The 20,099-nt window shown below is 39.4% G+C and overlaps 1 protein-coding gene across 1 annotated transcript; it reads right to left on the bottom strand.

The window, feature by feature from the left end:
- Window positions 1-3,543: 3,543 nt before the first annotated feature.
- LOC133558169 (tripartite motif-containing protein 16-like protein) lies at window positions 3,544-13,609 on the bottom strand. The gene is made up of 4 exons (XM_061909344.1): window positions 13,557-13,609; window positions 7,043-7,105; window positions 6,286-6,428; window positions 3,544-6,064 (listed from the first exon to the last, which is right to left on the bottom strand). Exons 2-4 carry the CDS (start codon window positions 7,077-7,079, stop codon window positions 5,651-5,653), a joined length of 594 nt encoding a protein of 197 aa, XP_061765328.1. The 5' UTR covers window positions 7,080-7,105; window positions 13,557-13,609; the 3' UTR covers window positions 3,544-5,650.
- Between the last annotated feature and the right edge of the window lie 6,490 nt (window positions 13,610-20,099).

Genomic DNA, 20,099 nt, shown 5'->3' with positions numbered 1-20,099 from the left:
AAAGACATAGGCATTTTTCGGAAGTCTCAAGAAGGTAACAAATACAAGCGTGTGTATGTATGTGTGTGTGTGCGTGCGTGCGTGCCTGCATGCGTGTGTGTGTGTGTGCGTGCGTGCATGCGTAATTTTTACAATTGACTGCAACATGTTTTTTTCTAGTTGGAAGTAGAATTATTGTAGGCTAAAACGTGAACAATTCTACTGACACAGATGACAGCACATGATATAATTGTTCTTTTAACTAGTTTTAAAGCCCAGAATTTTTTAATAATGAATGAGGGAAAAACGGAAATTTTAGTTTTTGGTCCGGCCCTCACTGACTTGGGACCATTGCAAAATTATGTGCGTCCCAAAGTCACCAGCCTTGGCGTCACTATAGACAGCGATTTTAAACTAGACAAACAAGTCAATGGCGTTTTAAAATTGTGTTTTCATCACCTTTGTCTTTTAGTAAAGGTTAAACCGTTTTTATCTTTTAACCTTTTTGAACAAGTCGTGCATGCTTTTATTTCAAGTCGCCTGGACTACTGCAATGCACTGGCATTAGCCAAAAAGCTCTCTCCCGGTTGCAGTTAGTCCAGAACGCGGCAGCACGACTTTTAACCGGGGCCAGGAAACGCCAGCATATAACCCCAATCCTTGAGAGTTTGCACTGGCTCCCTGTTCATTTTAGAATTGATTTTAAAACATTGCTGTTTGTTTTTAAATCTTTACATGGACTGGCACCTCAATATATCTCGGACCTCATCCAAATTTACATCCCTGCACGCGCTCTGAGGTCCGAAAGCCAGTTCCAGCTCGTGGTGCCCAAGACCAGACTTAAGACCAGGGGAGACAGGGCCTTCTCTGTGGTCGGCCCTAAGCTCTGGAACACTCTGCCGCTCCATGTTCAAACTGCTTCCACAGTGGAGTGTTTTAAGTCTCGTCTTAAGACCCACTTTTATTCTTTGGCTTTTAACACTACGTGAGTTGTGTGGTCCTCTGTCCTCTGTTGTCCTCTGTGTTTTTTATACACTTTTATTTTTATTTTACTGTTTTAATTGATTTTACCCTTTAAAATAGTTTTTAATCATATTTGTTTTTATATTGTTTTTATTGGTTTTATTTTTATTAATTTTTTGTTTTATTTAGTCATTGGTGGAGCATAATATTGTTTTTAACATGGCTGTGCAGCACTTTGGAAACGTTATTGTTGTTTAAATGTGCTATATAAATAAAGTGAATTGGATTGGATAAAGAAATCATTGAATATTTTTTGCTTTATTGTCCGACGTTATGTCACTTTTTACAGTCAGTACATTTCTAAATTCTAAATTAGTCAGATTTTTCGAATAATTCAGTGTCTTCCAATTTCACAACTGCATTTGAATTTTTAGTTTCAGCGCTCTTATCGCTATTGCGATTGAGATTTTGGTCATTTCAGATTGTTTAGCTGTGTTAGATGCTTCACGGTGGAAGAAGGGTTAGTGCGTCTGCCTCACAATACGAAGGTCCTGAGTAGTCAGGGTTCAATTCTGTGTGGAGTTTGCATGTTCTCCCCGTGAATGCGTGGGTTCCCTCTGGGTACTCCGGCTTCCTCCCACTTCCAAAGACATGCACCTGGGGATAGGTTGATTGGCAACACTAAATTGTCCCTAGTGTGTGAATGTGAGTGTGAATGTTATCTGTCTATTTGTGTTGGCCCTGTGATGAGTTGGCGACTTGTCCAGGGTGTACTCTGCCTTCCGCCCAATTGTAGCTGAGATAGGCACCAGCGCTCCCCTCAATCCCAAAGGGAATACGCGGTACAAAATGGATGGATGGATGTTAGATGTAAATACAGTAGAATACGATAATGTTACATGCTAATGAGCTAGCGCTAGTAACTTTAAAGATACGAATCTAACAGGTAAGTACAACTTTCCACTGCTTTTTTATGTTGTTGGTAAAGTTTTAATGTGTTTAAAGCAGGGGTCGGCAACCTGCGGCTCCGGAGCCGCATGCGGCTCTTTGACCACTCTGATGTGGCTCAGCCGCATACTTGCCGACCGCCCGGAGAAGTCCGGTAGATTTTCAAATTTCAGTTTCTCTATCAGAAATCTCCTGGGTAAACATTTTTCGATTTTCACCCAGACATCAACTTTGAGGCCGTGCCGTGATGACAATGCCTATAACACCTTTTCTACATGTCATCGCGCCAGGATTTTCACCGTGCTATCTATCTGCATGCCGGTCGGCCGGTCACATATTGGATGCAACCTCTTTCGGAACGCATACGCTACTGCAAGTCATACTTGCTCAACAGCCATACAGGTCACACTGATGGTTGTGATATAAACAACTTTAACACTCTTACTAATATGTGCCACACTGTGAACCCACACCAAACAAGAATGACAAACACATTTTGGGAGAACATCCTCACTATAACACAACATAAACACAACAGAACAAATACCCAGAATAATCCCATGTATCCCTGACTCTTCCGGGCTACATTATGGAGTTAACTGTTTTAATGACATTCAAATCAATAACGGAGCAGCATCCTCTCATCCCGAAACAACAACACAGGAAATGTGTCTGGTGAGAAAACGTCCGACCGGAACTCTCTAATAATTAATGTTCCTTGGGTGAATAATATAAACTCACTATACCGGTATGTTTTAGCGCTTTCATGGCAAGTTTACTGATAGATATAAGTAAGAACTCTACACTACTTTATATTAGAAATGGCAATAGCGGAAGGTGAATGTAACATAACAAGAAGATAGGCTTTTTATTTTTATCTATCAACTACGGTGTCGGCACAGACTAAAAAGGCTGACTAGCACACTTTTTCAGGATTTATACCGATCCAAAATACAGATCAGCAGGTACCAGAAGGTAAGAAAAGTTATTTTTGCATAATAATGCAAAACAAAACGGCAGATAATATATCTTACATTATACACACACCATAATAATACTCGTATGTTGAAGCACATCAAGCGATGCGGCATCAGAGCTTACCAAACTTGTACTAAAACATTTGGATAGATTTTTGAGCGCCGTGTCTAATGTTCTATATCTTCAATGGAACTTAATAAATGTTGGTGTTGTTTACCTGAGTCATATTGCCATCATCGTGCAGTCTACATGTATCACTTATGTTTGACTGACATCTACTGGTCACACTTATCATTACACTATGTACCAAATAAAATTGTTTCAAGGTCGGTAAGCAAAACCAGAAATATTCCGTACATTAAGTGCACCGGGCTATAAGGCTCACTATCAAGTTTTGAGAAAAAAAATTAAAATTTAAGTGCGTCATATAGAAAATACGGGAATAAATATCAAAGATCGTAATTAATCTCAATGTAACAGAGTAATAGGAGCGTTTTCTCTTCTCAAAAATACTCAAGTAAAAGTATGTTATATTAAAACTGCTCGTACAATTCCTCCAAAAAGTTACTTAAGTAAATGTAACCGAGTAAATGTAGTGCGTTACAATCCACCTCCGTCCATGACACTTCCTTGTTGTGCTTGATGCTAAACGCAAAAATAATGCACACAATCAGATCCGTTAGACTTTTTTTATTACTACCACTATCATATGTACAGTACATCCACAACAAACATTTAAAAATGATAATGGAGGAAAAAAACACAGTATACAAAATACAATTAAATCAAACATCAATTAGTTAAGAAAAAAGTATGCAGTGTAATTTGAAAGTTGACACTTTATGCCATACTTGACAAGCTTGCAGGAACTCATTCCACTAACATTATCTATTAACTCTCTTTAGAAATTTAGTAGTCGTTCATCCAAAAAGCGTATGCAGTGTAATATGAAAATAATATGATGAATGTATTTTTTTTTTTTTTCACTTTAAAAGATCATTCCATTTAACTAATATACGCTCTGTGTTAAACATTATCAATAATAGTAATATGCTCTCTGTGTTAAACACTTCTATATCGTATTTTCCGGACTATAAGCCACTGTTTTTTTCCCAAGCTTTGCACCCTGCGGCTTATACGAAGGTGCGACTTATCTATAGATTTTTCTTCGCCCACGGCTAAATTATGGAATGGATTACTCAAATAAATGATACAATGTACTAAAATGATCCACTTCAAGAAACTGTTCAAACTTTAATTATTTACAAAATACGAGGAAGAAGAATCCGTATCCTTTCAAAGGCCTACTGAAACCCACTACTACTGACCAAGCAGTCTGATAGTTTATATATCAATGATGAAATATTAACATTCCAACACATGCCAATACGGCCTGTTTAGTTGACTAAATTGCAATTTTAAATTACCCGCGGAGTTTCTTGTTGAAAAGGTCGCGGAATGATGACGCGGGCGCGTGACGTCACGGACTGTCAGGAGATATTAGCTCAGCACCAGTTACGGCTAAAAGTCGTCTCTTTTCATTGCATATTACACAGTATTTTGGACTTCTGTGTTGCTGAATCTTTTGCAATTTATTCAATTAATAATGGAGACTATAAAGAACAATGCTGTTGGTGGAAAGCAGTGTATTGCAGCTGTCTTTAGCACCGAGACACAACCGGTGTTTCTTTGTTTTTAACACAGAGCGGTCAAGCGAACCTGTTTCTCTACGTCAACCAGCATGTTTTTGGATGGGAAAATCGTGATTATATATCTTACCGGAGACATCATTGGATTATTCGTCCTCCTTCAGTAGCTGTTTAAAAGGCAGCTGTAAGCTTGGCTCCTCGGCTTCTCTCTGAGACACTGCGTGTTCACTGCAGCCATCCGACCTCGAGGTATGTCTTTACAATCTCACTAAAACACTATTAAAACAATAAGCAGATAAGGGATCTTCCAGAATTATCCTAGTAAATGTGTCTAATTACATCTGAAACGCTCACACTGCCGCCGCCCGGAGCCGTCGCTTTTTATTTATTTATTTATGTTTTATTTTTTTCTAGTCCTTCGCTATCAATATCATCATCCACAAATCTTTCATCCTCGCTCAAATTAATGGGGAAATTGTCGTTTTCTCGGTCCGAATAGCTCTTGCTGCTGGAGGCTCCCATTAAAAACAATGTGAGGATGTGAGGAGCCCTCACCCTTGTGACGTCATCGTCTGCGACTTCCGGTAAAGGCAAGGCTTTTCTATCAGCACCAAAATTTGCGAACTTTATCGTGGATGTTCTCTACTAAATCCTTTCAGCAAAAATATGGCAATATCGCGAAATGCTCAAGTATGACACATAAAATGGACCTGCTCTCCCCGTTTAAATAAGAAAATCTAATTTCAGTAGGCCTTTAAACCTTATTGAAAAGGACGTTTTATTTATCTCATAAATGATGAATAAGGACATGAATGATTTTTCGTTTTTGTTTGATCAGCCTTTTTACTGCCGTGTCACAGGCACCGTTTGGAAACAATTTAGGTACGTAAATAAACTTTTACAAAATCTTTGCTTGTAAATAACCCATTTCAAAACGTAGCAGGTATTTATATGCGGCTTACTGTCCGGTGTGGCTCACGTTTGAACAAAAATGTTTCCCATTAAAATTAGTGGGTGCGGCTTATATACCAGTGCGGCTTATGGTCCGGAAAATAGGGATTATGATAAAAAATTTTAGTCTATCCATAAAGTATGCATATCCTTTCTTTTAGTGTATCCATAAAGTCAGTCCTTTATTCCTCCCTCCTTCGGACCACACAGTGCGAATCGACCCCCAGCCAGACCCCTGGCAACATCTTCTCCCTAAAGCAGCTCTTTATGCATTGCAGGAGTTTCACCTCCTCCTCCTTGTCCTCTTTCTTTTCCACGGCGTAGAAGTTAAGGATCCCGGCAGGCTGATCGATGTACACGCCTAACACGGAAGATTTGGGAATCTCCGGGATCACGCGAACTTGACCTTCATGCCAGGCGTGATAAGAAGAACCGCTCCAGCCCAGACCCCAGGAATCCTCATTGTCTCCGAGGCCGCAGCAGCCTTGCTTGTTCCTCCTTCCGGCGTTCTGGTAGGCCAGACCGACCACCACCCAGCCTAAACACTCCACCTCCCAGTATGCTCGGAAACCTTCGACGCCTTCCTTGCACAATACCTTTAAAAGAATTAAAGAGTGGATTTAGAAACAATCTCCAGTAGATTCACCACAGGATGCTTGACTTCAAATAAACACAACGAGCAGCCTGTGTCTGCTCATGCTTGTTTTCATCGTCTCAGATCTCAGGCACTTAGTCACCATGCTGACATATTTATAGCTCTCTAATCCGTCTTACATTAAGTAATATTTGATCTGTTTGTGCCAATACTTCCAAGTACCTGAGGCATATACTCAAATCTCTCCGGTCCCTCCAAGACGGGACAGGTGATGTCATCGGTCAAGCGAGCCACCTTAGCCCCGCCCTCTGATACCCACAGCTTCTTGTTGGCCGTCCGCTTATCAAAGGTAATGTTCATCCAATCTGACAATAAAAAGGGAGAAATTAGTTTAAAAAAAAAAAAAGTATATATATACATATATATATATATATATATATATATATATATATATATATATATATATACATGTATATATATATATATATATATATATATATATATGTTTATGTATATATATATATGTATTTATATATATTTTTTTTTATTTTTATATATATATATATATATATATATATATATATATATATATATATATATATATATATATATATATTAGGGGTGTGGGAAAAAATCGATTCGAATACGAATCGAATCGTTTACGTTGTGCGATTCAGAATCGATTCTTATTTTTAAAATCTACTACTCTGCATGCATGTCAGCAGACTGAGGTAGATCCTGCTGAAACCCTATGCATTGAATGAATACAGAATCGTTTTGAATCGGAAAAATATCGTTTTTGAATCGAGAATCCAATCGAATAGAAAAAAATCGATATATTATCGAATCGTGACCCCAAGAATCGATATTGAATCGAATCGTGGGACACCCATAGATCCACAGCCCTAATATATATGTATTTGTATATGTATGTGTATATGTATGTACTGCATGTATATGTATATATGTATATGCTCACATTTGATGAGTTCAGCTCTGCATTTCGGTTCGGCCATATTTTCCTCGAACGCCGGGGTCTTTTCTGCTATAAGGGACATTAGTATTTGCTTTCACACATGAGAGGAAAACATAAAATAGGTTGAAAAAGAGGCATTTTGCCTACCTGTGTTTGCTGCATTGAAAGATATGTTATATGAAAAACAACATTGATTATAAAGTAGAAAATGGAAAAAAAACTAACTGAAATAAAATAAAATTGCTTGAATTAAAATAAAAATGCAAAGTAAAAAATACCTTTTTAAAAGTAAAATGGAATGAGTTTTTCCCTGATGTATTACTACCATTATTAACTCTCTTAAGAAATCCGGGGGGCTCCTCGCCACTGCTCCTGACTGGCATCTCTGAGTTGACCTGGGAAGGCAACTCAAGTTCCCAGGTATCATCGCTACCACTTCACTCCGCCCAGACATGGTGTTAACATCGGAGTTAACTCAGAAAGTGGTGCTACAGGAACTGACTGTCTCTTAGGAGGACCAGATTGGCGAACACATTCGTCCATTCACACACACATACACACAGTGATGGCGGGAGCCATGCAAGGCGCTCACCAGGACCCATCAGGAGCAAGGGGGAAGTGTCTTGCCCAAGGACACAACAGATGTGACTAGGATGGTAGAAGGTGGGGATTGAACCAGCAACCCTCAGATTGCTGGCACAGCCACTCTACCAACTTCGCCACGCTGTCCCCTGGAAAACTGAACTTCCGCACACAAAGTTCCTCATTTTATCTGTGTACCATGTTCTCCCAAACCCGGTCAACCTGCACACATGGGCCATAGCAGGTACTCCAGAGTGCAATCTGTGCCAGAGCTGGTGCCAAAAGGCACTAGGGGAGGAGTAGTATCGCTGGTGCCACGACCAAGTTTCGAAATCTTTGGCAGATTCCATCTGCACAGCAATACACAACAGCAAGTTCCAGTTTGCGCTGAAGCAGTCGATTGCCTTCATCAAAGCAGGGCAGAAGGAAAGTCACCAGCCCAACTCATTAGAGGGCTTACTCTCCATTGTTCCTGACTGGTAAGGCAACTCAAATTTTCTGGCCAACATCGCTACCACTTCACTCCGCCCAGACATGGTGTTAAACATCCGAGTCAACCAAGCAAGTGGTGCTACTGGAGCTGATTGTCCTGTAAGAGGACTGGATTGGCGAAGCCATTGAGCGCAAAAGGGCCAAATACTCCGAGCTCGGCGGAGAGTGTCAAAACTGTGGTAGGAAATTTCGCTGCGAATTAATCAACGTCGGTTGCAGAGATTTCGCAAATTAATCAACGTCGGTTCCAGAGGTTGCGCAGGTCACTCCCGACAGCGAGTGTTCAAACTCCTTGGCATTAGAGTATTGCCGTCAAGAAAAGCCACTAAGAACATCCTCAAGGCCGCAGAGAATGGTTGTGGATCCATTGGGGGGGATCCGTAGTAGTGAAGTGAAGTGAATTATATTTATATAGCGTTTTTTCTCAAGTGACTCAAAGCGCTTTACATAGTAAAACCCAATATATACGTTACATTCAAACCAGTGTGGGTGGCACTGGGAGCAGGTGGGTAAAGTGTCTTGCCCAAGAACACAACGGCAGTGACTAGTATGGCGAAAGCCGGAATCGAACCTGCAACCCTCAAGTTGCTGGCACGGCCACTCTACCAACCGAGCTAAACCGCCCCGTACGCTACTTGGAAACAAGTCGCCCGGGCGAGGGTGTCTGATGAAACACCCTATGACCCCGGGTTTATCACTGACGACGTGCCCAAGTATCCCCGTCAGGTGTATTTCAGTTCTAGTAATTAATCCCCACTGCATTTTAATAGGATGAGGATTCAAGGGGAACTACTGTATATTAGAGTAGAATTGTGAAAAACATCCTATAGTCTTTGTCTCTTGTAGTCGAATTGAGAAAAAAAAATAAAGTCATTGAAAAAAATCAAAGTGCAGTGTAATTAAATTTAAACTCACTCAGTACTTCAACAACCTTTGCCTTTAAGGTGAAGTTAGTTGTGTTACCAGTTAGTTGTGTTATATATAGTGGTGTAACGATTTGTTTAAAAAATTATTCGATTCAATATTTGTGGTTGCCAATACCATTCAGGGACGATATCCTTTTTTGTTTTTTTAGAATGACACGATCCAAAACTAATCAGTGTGCTGGAATCGATTAAAACTAATCCAGCAGTGTGACTGTGAAATAAATACTGGACACTGCAGGGGAGGTTTTCCTGTTATTTCTTGTAAGGGAACTATGTATACATGAATTATGGATACAAACAAGCAATTAAACAACAATTAATGGCTAATGCATTCACATTTTATTTAAATAAAGTGCAACCAACACTTTAGTTTGAATTAACAAGAGGAAACCTTTTCCGTTCTCATTTTCAACATTCAAGCATGTTTGTTTTCTTTGCAGTCAAAGTACAGTAACCAACGTCTTAACAGTAGATTTACCTGCTAAATAAAGCCGGCCATGCATTATTTGTTCTCTGCCCTTGTGTTGTCGATGAAGGAGAGCGTACCAGGTGTGTGGAAGCATGTATGCTCCTTCATCCCTGTTGATGGTGTTGGCCCCTCACTTCCTCATTCATCCATCTCTTCTATGTATTTCTTTATAATGAAATTACTTCTCCTTGGCTGCTGGTTGCATGTCATTGTGTTCCGGGTCAGTCGCGTCCTTTGTGGCTTAAAGTTGAGATGTGGTTTTATAGTATCGTGTTGTGTCATCCGTCTTTATAGTGGCTTTTGCAATTGTGCTGTAGCTAAAAGTTGTTGTGTTGTAAATTATGATATTGTCTTGTAGCTTTTGCATTTGTTGTTTCTCAACCAACAGAGCTATTTGCCTTTTTTTGATTTGATGATGCATTATCATTTACAATGCTAAACTTCTTATAAAGTGTGCTGTTCTTAAAGGCCTACTAAAATGAGATTTTCTTATTCAAACGGGGATAGCAGGTCCATTCTATGTGTCATACTTGATCATTTCGCGATGTTGCCATATTTTTGCTGAAAGGATTTAGTAGAGAACATCGACGATAAAGTTCGCAAATGTTGGTGCTGATAAAAAAGCCTCGCCTTTACCGAAAGTATCAGACGATGACGTCACAAGGGTGAGGGCTCCTCACGTCCTCACATTGTTTTTAATGGGAGCCTCCAGCAGCAAGAGCTATTCGGACCGAGAAAACGACAATGTCCCCATTAATTTGAGCAAGGATGAAAGATTCGCCGATGATGATATTGATAGCGAAGGACTAGAAAAAAAAAAAAAAATTAATAAAAAGAGACGGCTCAAAGCGGCGGCAGTGTGAGCATTTCAGATGTAATTACACACATTTACTAGGATAATTCTGGAAGATCCCTTATCTGCTTATTGTTTTAATAGTGTTTAGTGAGATTGTAAAGACATACCTCGAGGTCGGATGGCTGCGGTGAACACGCAGTGTCTCAGAGAGAAGCAGAGGAGCCAAGCTCACAGCTGCCTTTTTTGACAGCTACTGCAGGAGGACGAATAATCCACTGATGTCCCCGGTAAGATATATATCACAATTTTCCCATCCAAAAACATGCTGGTTGACGTAGAGAAAACATGTTCGCTTGACCGCTCCGTGTTAAAAACAAAGAAACACCGGCTGTGTCTCGATGCTAAAGACAGCTGCGATACACCGCTTTCCACCAACAGCATTGTTCTTTATAGTCTCCATTATTAATTGAACAAATTGCAAAAGATTCAGCAACACAGATGTCCAAATTACTGTGTAATTATGCGGTGAAAAGAGACGACTTTTAGCCGTAACTGGTGCTGAGCTAATATTTCCTGACAGTCCGTGACGTCACGCGCACGCGTCATCATTCCGCGACGTTTTCAACAAGAAACTCTGCAGGTAATTTAAAATTTCAATTTAGTCAACTAAAAAGGCCGTATTGGCATGTGTTGCAATGTTAATATTTCATCATTGATGTATAAACTATCAGACTGCGTGGTCGGTAGTAGTGGGTTTCAGTAGGCCTTTAAATCCAATGTTTTCCCTTTACTAGTACTGATAAAATCGATCGGTCGCCAAAGAAACTTGCCAAGCACGGATCAATTTAATTGAATGTAAGGAATATAAATCGATATATCGATTCATTCGTTACATCCCTAGTTACAAAATGTTACCTTAGCTTAAGTTCAATAGTATTTTGCAGGTGTATCTGAGGTCAGGAATTTAGAAAAGCATTTATTTCTGGCAACAACATCCCATCAGTAAGCATCTAATGTTTGGAGCTGTTTTGGCTGCCATGATGGTGCTTGGACTGGCTTCAAGGCCATCACTGGAGAAGATAAACATTCTTCAGGATGAGGGAAGTGAGCCAATCGGTTTATCAATCACAAGTGGTCTTTTCAAATCCAACAAATAGCTTATTTATAGTTCCAAGGATGCTGCGTGTGTTAATCCTTCATTTTAATATCACAAGGGATCATATTTGGCCCGATGACATTTCCGTTAAGAGACGATTGGTCAGTCGCTCTGTGTCACACAACAAGCTCGGCGCTAATAACAGTTTCATAACCCGTTGCAATCTTTTATAGTTCAGGAGGAAGGACAGGACATTCATCCTGAGAATGTTACGATGCAATCATCAGCAACCATGCTGTATTTATTTATACCACAGAGATTTGATTCCATGCAAAAATAAATATGACACAGTTATATTACGTAAAAAGGTGCCAGTCTCAAACACAAACCGGGCCAACTAGCTCATCACTGGTCACATTTTTGCAAATCATTGGTTTATTTTAACACCAGGCATCGTGTGTTTAGGACAGCTGTTTTTTCCGAAGTGAGGAAAAGAAGCGCTGTGTTTACATAAGTTACACCTGCAAAATCGAACGACAGCATTGACAAACATCAATCAAAATTCTCACTTCAATATTATTTGAGCAATGTGTTTAATATTGTGGTGTGCAGTAGTGTCATAATGAGGCAGGATTCCAATATTTTGTTATGGATTTGTGCAGGTGTGCCTATTTTAAAAGGTACATGTAAATGTGTTATACTCAAGTAATTTCAATAATTAAAAAAAAAAAGAAATATAAGACTACATACCATGTCTGAAAAAAGGTGGGAAGAAGCAGATCTAATAATTCAGCCATGTCTCAGCAATTACTGATAAAGTACTTTGTTCACTTTCAGTAATTAACACGCAATACTTTTTTAATAATGTAATATTATTATAAAAGGACCCCACTGAATGTTCTTGTATTCATTCTTTTTTCTCCCAATGTACACATAATTTTTGAACTTTTCAACCATTGTTATTTTTATTAAAATTGTTGCTACATTAAAATTACTACTACTTCACTAATAATGATAGCAAATACAATTAATACAATTTGTACTATAGTTTTTTTCTGTACTCAATACACTATCCCTCTGCTATACCACATTTTTTGTGTCTCGATGCTACATTAACATTCTACCACTACTCCTATTAATAATGTGTCAAAATATCAATCAATCAATCAATCAATGTTTACTTATATAGCCCTAAATCACTAGTGTCTCAAAGGGCTGCACAAACCACCACGACATCCTCGGTAGGCCCACATAAGGGCAAGGAAAACTCACACCCAGTGGGACATCGGTGACAATAATGACTATGAGAGCCTTAGAGAGGAGGAAAGCAATGGATGTCGAGCGGGTCTAACATGATACTGTGAAAGTTCAATCCACAATGGATCCAACACAGTCGCGAGAGTCCAGTCCAAAGCGGATCCAACATAGCAGCGAGAGTCCCGTTCACAGCGGAGCCAGCAGGAAACCATCCCATAATAATACTAATATAGCTAGTATAGTTATTATTAATCTTCTTAATTAATCCTTCTTCTTATTATTTTCATTATTATTATTAACTTTATTCAATATTACAACTTCTCCTATTAATGATGTGTTAAAAATTATACTAATATAAATAGTAGTTATTATTGGTATTATTTACTATTATTATTAATATTTATTTTTTTCATTATTACTACCACTCCTATTAATAATGTGTCAAAAAAAATAGTAATACAATTATTATTGTTATTATATTTATTATTTACTATTATTAGTATTATCTATATTATTATTCGTTGTCATTATTACTACTAGTCCTTTTAATAACGTGTCAAAATATCAATCGAAAGTAAGTGCATGTCCAGCATTATACATAGAAATTATTTATTTTAAATGTTCTATAAAAAGTAAGCATACTAGTAAGCATACAAACACCATCCTTTTTTCCTGATACAAAAAATGCTTTGGTTTTCTATAGTGGCGCCTCAAATGTACATGTTGTGCAATGCATGTAAAAAAAAATATGATACAAATTTGTCATTGCAATTTGACCCCTAAATTGCACTTGGCATAGAAAGTGATGTTAAAGTACAAACCTGTGTCGGATGCAGCAGGAGTTAGTTAATTAAGAGCTTTTTTTGCCGTGTAAAACAAAAGAAAAAAATCCCACCTACTGTATCTCCGACCTCGGCGTGTTGGAGACGATTGTGTCAGTGTCAGGCATCTCGACAGTTTTCCGCTCAGCAAAGCACCGTGACGACTCAATGTCGCGCTTTTATACTTTTTGATAGGCCACAGAGGTGATGTGGGGTCATGAATTGACTCATCTGATCAGAACGATGTAACCAGAGTCTCGTTTTATGATGTTTTCATAAAAAGGCCTCATAAATGCTTGGAATATGGCCTTGGGGGCTCTCGCCAAAACAACCCTGTCCCCACACCCACCCCTGTGTGGCAACACCGACCTTTGAAGGTGGCACCGTGACAAGGTGGAGGACACTTAGAGCCTGATTTACTCCGATCCAAATAAGACACGCTAAACAGTGTGAACTATATACACAGACCGCCTTATTTAAATGAGGATTTTGAGTGAATGCAGGGTTTTTACCACGGAGACGATCATTTTCTGTACATATGTGTGCGATGTGCTGGACCAGCGGCACACATTTATAATCTGTAACACCTTTTCTAAAAAGCAATTTCGACAAAATAAATATGTGCACACTGACACTTCATTCTGTGCCAGAGGCCATAAATCGCATCACCAGCGCATTCGGATGTCTGGAATGACTCAAACGCAAGAAAATGCACAATGAAAAAAAAAAAATTTTTCTTGTAGGAGATAGACTATAACAGTGGTTCTTAACCTGAGTTCAATCGAACTCTAGGGGTTCGGGGAGTCGGCTTCAGGGTTTCGGCGGAGCCTCCGCCACAAAGGTAAAGACACATCCGACTTATCGTGTAAATAAAAACTACTCCCTATCAGCGTATTATGGATACCGCCAAACAATGTTGCCTCTAATTTTCCATCTAATTTGCCGGTTGTTTGATTGATCGATTGAAACTTTTACCAGCAGATTGCAAAGGAAGAGAATACATTATATGAAACAGTACAGTTTACACAGTACAGTACATATTCCGTACAATTGAACACTAAATGATAACACCTGAATAAGTTTTTCAACTTGTTTAAGTCAGGGTCCACGTTCATCAAGTCATGGTAATGTGTGTAAGGTGTGTAATTTGTTGTGAGTTCATGCACTGTGTTGGTTTTGTTCTTTGAACAAGGCGATGTTCATGCACGGTTAATTTTGTGCATCAGTAAAAAAACATTTTATTTTTCAGTATAGAAGGGTTCGGTGAATGCGCATATAAAACTGGTGAGGTTCGGTACCTCCAACAAGGTTAAGAACCACTGGACTATAGTCATTTTTTTCCTGAATAAACAAAAACAAAAACGCCAACAGACACCAAATTGCATCAGTTGAATGTGTTTTCATCAGCAGCTGTACGATTATGAAAGGAAATTGCTGAATACACAATATATCGAATATTTCTTATTTCTGACCATCCATTATGTTGGCACCCAAACGTCTGTCCATCGTCCCTTTTAGCAGCGCACACACTGATCCTGCAGACACGTGCTAAATAAAAAAGCAAATTAGTGCTCGCAAAAACAAAGATGAGTGTTGATAAATCACATTGCGTGTGCTAAATAATTATTTTTGTAAATTATCCTTCCATCACTGTAGGTGTTTTAGTGCTCAGCATAAAATTCACATATTAATGAAGAATGGATTGCACGTCTTATTATGTTCACATTACAGACACAATCCATTTTCTGCACGTTTTATAGATCAGATTTACGTGAGTGATCATTTTGGCACGTGTTTTCGTACATGCAAAAACTTTAGTAAATCATGCCCCAACTGTACCATTCATGGTTTTGCCTCTGCTGAATGCTCTCATCCTGCTTATTAATAGAATCCCCCCATTATTTTTGCATGCCGGTCCAATATTGATATCAGATATCGGCAAAATGTAAGTATCAGACGATATTGGCTGGCATCTAAAATCTCTGATTTAAGCTCCGAGACAAGCAGCCCTGCAGCGTGTTTACTTGTGCAAAGCTGGGGAGCCAATGTCTAAAGGTTGGTCTTTTCTTGTATTTCAGTCAACTCATTCACAAAAAGTAAACATGGTAGACTATAGGCTGCTAGGAGCAAGCAGCCACACATCAGCTAAGCGCACAATAGCACACATGCTTACATAATAAGTGTCCACAATTGAACAATATCGCAAACACGACATGTGTCAACATAAATAATTATCAAATAATTACAGTCTCATGTTACACAAGGTGGAAGTATACTCGAACGTATCTAGTAACAAAAGTGTCCGCATCATTCAACTTACTGCGTCATGTGCTTAATTTATTGAATTATCGTGACCGTTTGGTGTCCCCAAAAACCAAATTACCACTCCACTTCAAATGTATAAATCTATCATAGGGTTAGAGCTTGTCATACCTACTTTTGTTGTACGTGTAATCAAGCCTTTTTCTAACGATCCACAGTACAAAATGATACAAGTATGTCCTATAAATCGTGCAGATATTGTATCAGATTAGTATCTGTATCGACCACTATTCAATGCACCGATATTCATACCAGATCGTAGTTGAAAAAGTTGTATCAGGTCAATCCTAAATAATTGATGTTAGAGCAGCAATGCTATCGGTTTTAAGTTGTACTTAAGAAAACTGCACCGGTAGTTATGTTTTTAATTGAAATTTTACTAATTCTTTATGGTATCATGTTGCGTTATAGCAACAACACTATTGTTTTGAAAAAAAAAAATCATATTTATAAGAAAAAAAAGAAAAATGTTTTTGTTTTATTCGACCTTATACTCATTTTTCAGCTAGTTGGAATTAAAAAACATCGAAACATGTTTTTGTCACTTATGTTATATCTTTAATTGAGCTTTTATTATTTATGTAGGTATCATTCCATAATGTTTGAGCGATAGCCCTATTTTTTTTTTTTTTTTTTTTTTTTCAGACAGGGGGCGGAAGAATATTGTTTTGTATTAGAGCAGCAATGCTAAAAAAAGAATACTAAGACAAAAAAAAAGAATATGTTTCTGCTTCTCTTTGTGTCGTATCATTAACCTTATAGATTTTAACTACATCCATCCCCAAATCCCTGAGGAAGCTAAAAAAAAACAAGGAGTGAAAACAAAATAATGTTGCTTTTCATGTACATTTTTTACCTTTTTTGTAGCTATTATTCTTTGATGTTAGGGCAGTACGCCTTTTGTTTTTTACAATAATACCTGGAATAAAAAATAAAGACTGTAGAGGGGGGCGTGGCCTGCAGGCCTGCCGCGGAACGAGTTGTGTCAGGACAAGCTTTGAAGACACAGACAGGTGCGTAGATGACCCAGGTGGGCCTTGTTATCTAATCACCAGTCGCCTTTATTAGCAGCAGCCGTGATGAGTGGAGTAGTTGGAGTCGGAGGTGCTGAGGAGAGACGCAGACAGGGAGAAAGACACTTTGCTGAAAAGCAAAAGACTTTGCACCATTTGATGAAAAGAAAACATTGTTATACCCAGAATTCCGGGCTCTCCTGGTGTGGAGAACCCACTAAAAGGGCAACCTCTACAATGGCTATTGATTTTTATATGATTTAAGGGTCAAATAATTTTTCACAGAACTTTTTGGGATCCTGTGACTGTTTCATGTTACTGCATTTGCCCCATTGATTTTAAAACAGGGTTCTCAAACTCAATTTACCTGGGGGCCACTGGATGCAGAGTCTGGGTGAGGCTGGGCCGCGAGAAAATATATCTTTAAAAAAAATGTTACATACTGCTCAGCATGTCTAGTTGTATAATGACGTTTCAAATTGTTGCAACGCAACTTTCTCTGTGCAAATAAGGCATGTCGGGGTGCCCCTGTGCTCAACAAATAAATATTGCATCTCCCACTTTTCCTGGAATTGTCACAAACCTTTCTCTTCACCCCGGGCTTTGCAAAAGACGTGTTTGGGTTTGTGGAATATATTTGTATTTAGCCAACGCACAGTGAATAATGTTATTTCCACAATGTGTGTCGTTCCACTTTTCCTCCCTACAGCAACACGGCGGGATAATAGCCGTGAAAGTACCGGGATAGCGAGCGCAAAAAAGTGACGGCTCGCTACATATAGAAATATATGTAGTGTCAATCGTGTGAGGTAATGCAAATTCAACAATAAAAAAAAACAAAAAACGGTTTGAACTTGTCCAGGTTATCAGGGACTGTTATTACTGACGGACAGGTGTCGCGTTGTGACTGCAGCCAGGCACGTAGGAAAAAACCCTCGTCTCCAAGGCAACGTCTGTCGCTTTCACTCATTTGCCGCTTTTCCACTGACGCAGGGGTAGGCAACCCAGAACGTTGAAAGAGCCATTTAGGACCCAAATAACTCAAAGATGTCAAAAGCCATTTATATAAAATTTGCGGGCCGCACTAACATTAAACTTTCATACTAAGGTGGGGGCCGCAAAATATAGCTCAGTTGGTACAGCGGCTGTGCCAGCAACTTGAGGGTTGCAGGTTCGATCCCCGCTTCTGCCAACCTAGTCACTGCCGTTGTGTCCTTGGGCAAAACACTTTACCCACCTGCTCCCAGTGCCACCCACACTGGTTTAAATGTAACTTAGATATTGGGTTTCACTATGTAAAGCACTTTGAATCACTAGAGAAAAAGCGCTATATAAATATAATTTACTTCACTTATTTTGCCGCAATTGGCCCGCGGGCCGCGTGTTTGAGACAACCTGTTTTAAAGGGCAACATTATCACCAGACCTATGTAAGCGTCAATATATACCTTGATGGTGCAGAAAAAAGACCATATATTTTTTTAACCCATTTCCGAACTCTAAATGGGGGAATTTTGGCAAATTAAACGCCTTTCCGTTTATCGCTCATGTGGTGATGACGTCAGAACGTGACGTCTCCGAGGTAATACAGCTGCCATTTTCATTTTCAACACATTACAAACACCGGGTCTCAGCTCTGTTATTTTCCGTTTTTTCGACTATTTTTTGGAACCCTGGAGACATCATGCCATCGTCGGTGTGTTGTCGGAGGGTGTAACAACACTAACAGGGAGGGATTCAAGTTGCACCACTGGCCCGAAGATGCGAAAGTGTCTGCCGCCAGACCCCCATTGAATGTGCCGGAGTGTCTCCACATTTTACCGGCGATGACAGACATGGCACAGAGATGTATGGATAACCTGCAGATGCATTTGCAATGATAAAGTCAACGAAATCACAAAGGTGAGTTTTGTTGATGTTGACTGCCAGCTAATCGATGCTAACATGCTATGCTAATCGATGCTAACATGCTATTTACTGGCGGTGCTAAAGCAGACATGGAACAGAGATGTATGGATAACATGCATATGTATTTCCAACTATATTACGTTTCCTTCCACCCACATTTAATGCGAAAAAAACACTTACCAATCGACGGATTTAAGTTGCTATAGTCTCACGAGAGGCGAAAGTCCTGATCGTTTGGTCCGCACATTTTACCGGCGATGCTAACGCAGCTATTCGGCCATGCTATGGCTATGAATAGCGTCAATAGCTACTCGCTCAATAGCTTCAGTTTCTTCTTCAATACTTTCATACTCCAACCATCCGTTTCAATACATACGTAATCTGTTGAATCACTTAAACCGCTGAAATCCGAGTCTGAATCCGAGCTAATGTCGCTATATCTTGCTGTGCTATCTGCCATTGTTTGTTTACATTGGCAGCACTGTATGACGTCACAGGGAAATGGATAGTCGCCTTGCAAATAGCGAAAATCAAGCACTTTAAAGCTTGTTTTAGGGATATTACGGGACCGGTCAAATTATGAAAAAAACTTCAAAAAATAGAACAAGCCACTGGGAACTGATTTTTATTGTTTTTAACCCTTTTGAAATTGTGATAATGTTCCCCTTTAAAACCATGCCTCATCCAAAATGTTTGCAATGTCGATGCTCAAAAAAATTGCATTTGCACATCTGTCGTCACTGTCACAAATAGTTTTCTCAAGTCCTCTTCCAAGTTTGGCCCATTTTTAGCGCAATCCTTCTATTGATTTTGAAGAGTGGCACACATGTAGTAAACATGAAAAGGGCTTAAACCAGGACTTATTATTTGGTACTTCGGTCACAAATCCACTGAAGCCACACCTCGGTACTGTTTAATGTTACCGCAATAATCCTATTGATTTTGAAATGGTACCGATTGCTTGAGGTAGCTAGGGTTAAAGGTCAAAATTAGACGTAGTCGTGCTGCTACTGTTTGAAACCTATTCGTTTTGGGTGAAGAATGGACCGACCCAACGACTGATGTGTTTGAAACCATGTGCAAACATGGTAGCGTACGAATATAAGCAACCTAAATACTGAACCCTACAGACAGCTCACATGCTGAAGAGGCGACCTGACCTACATGGCTGTCATGTCAGGCGTTTAGCATCCTATTGCTTTCATGCTTGCAAAGCTCACGTGCGAGAGGTCGTAAACGCTCCTCTATAGGTGGTGTAGAGTTTGGGCACGCCGACAGTCAATGCTGTCATGTCCCACTGAGGCTGACCCACTGGGACATGAGGCCAGAGTGCTAAACATTACGTACAGCACAGCGACATGCAGAGATCGGGCGAAGGA

The sequence above is a fragment of the Nerophis ophidion genome, linkage group LG08 (genome assembly GCF_033978795.1).
Source record: "Nerophis ophidion isolate RoL-2023_Sa linkage group LG08, RoL_Noph_v1.0, whole genome shotgun sequence".
Classification (NCBI taxonomy): domain Eukaryota; kingdom Metazoa; phylum Chordata; class Actinopteri; order Syngnathiformes; family Syngnathidae; genus Nerophis; species Nerophis ophidion.
This window is presented reverse-complemented; position numbering and strand designations above follow the sequence as displayed.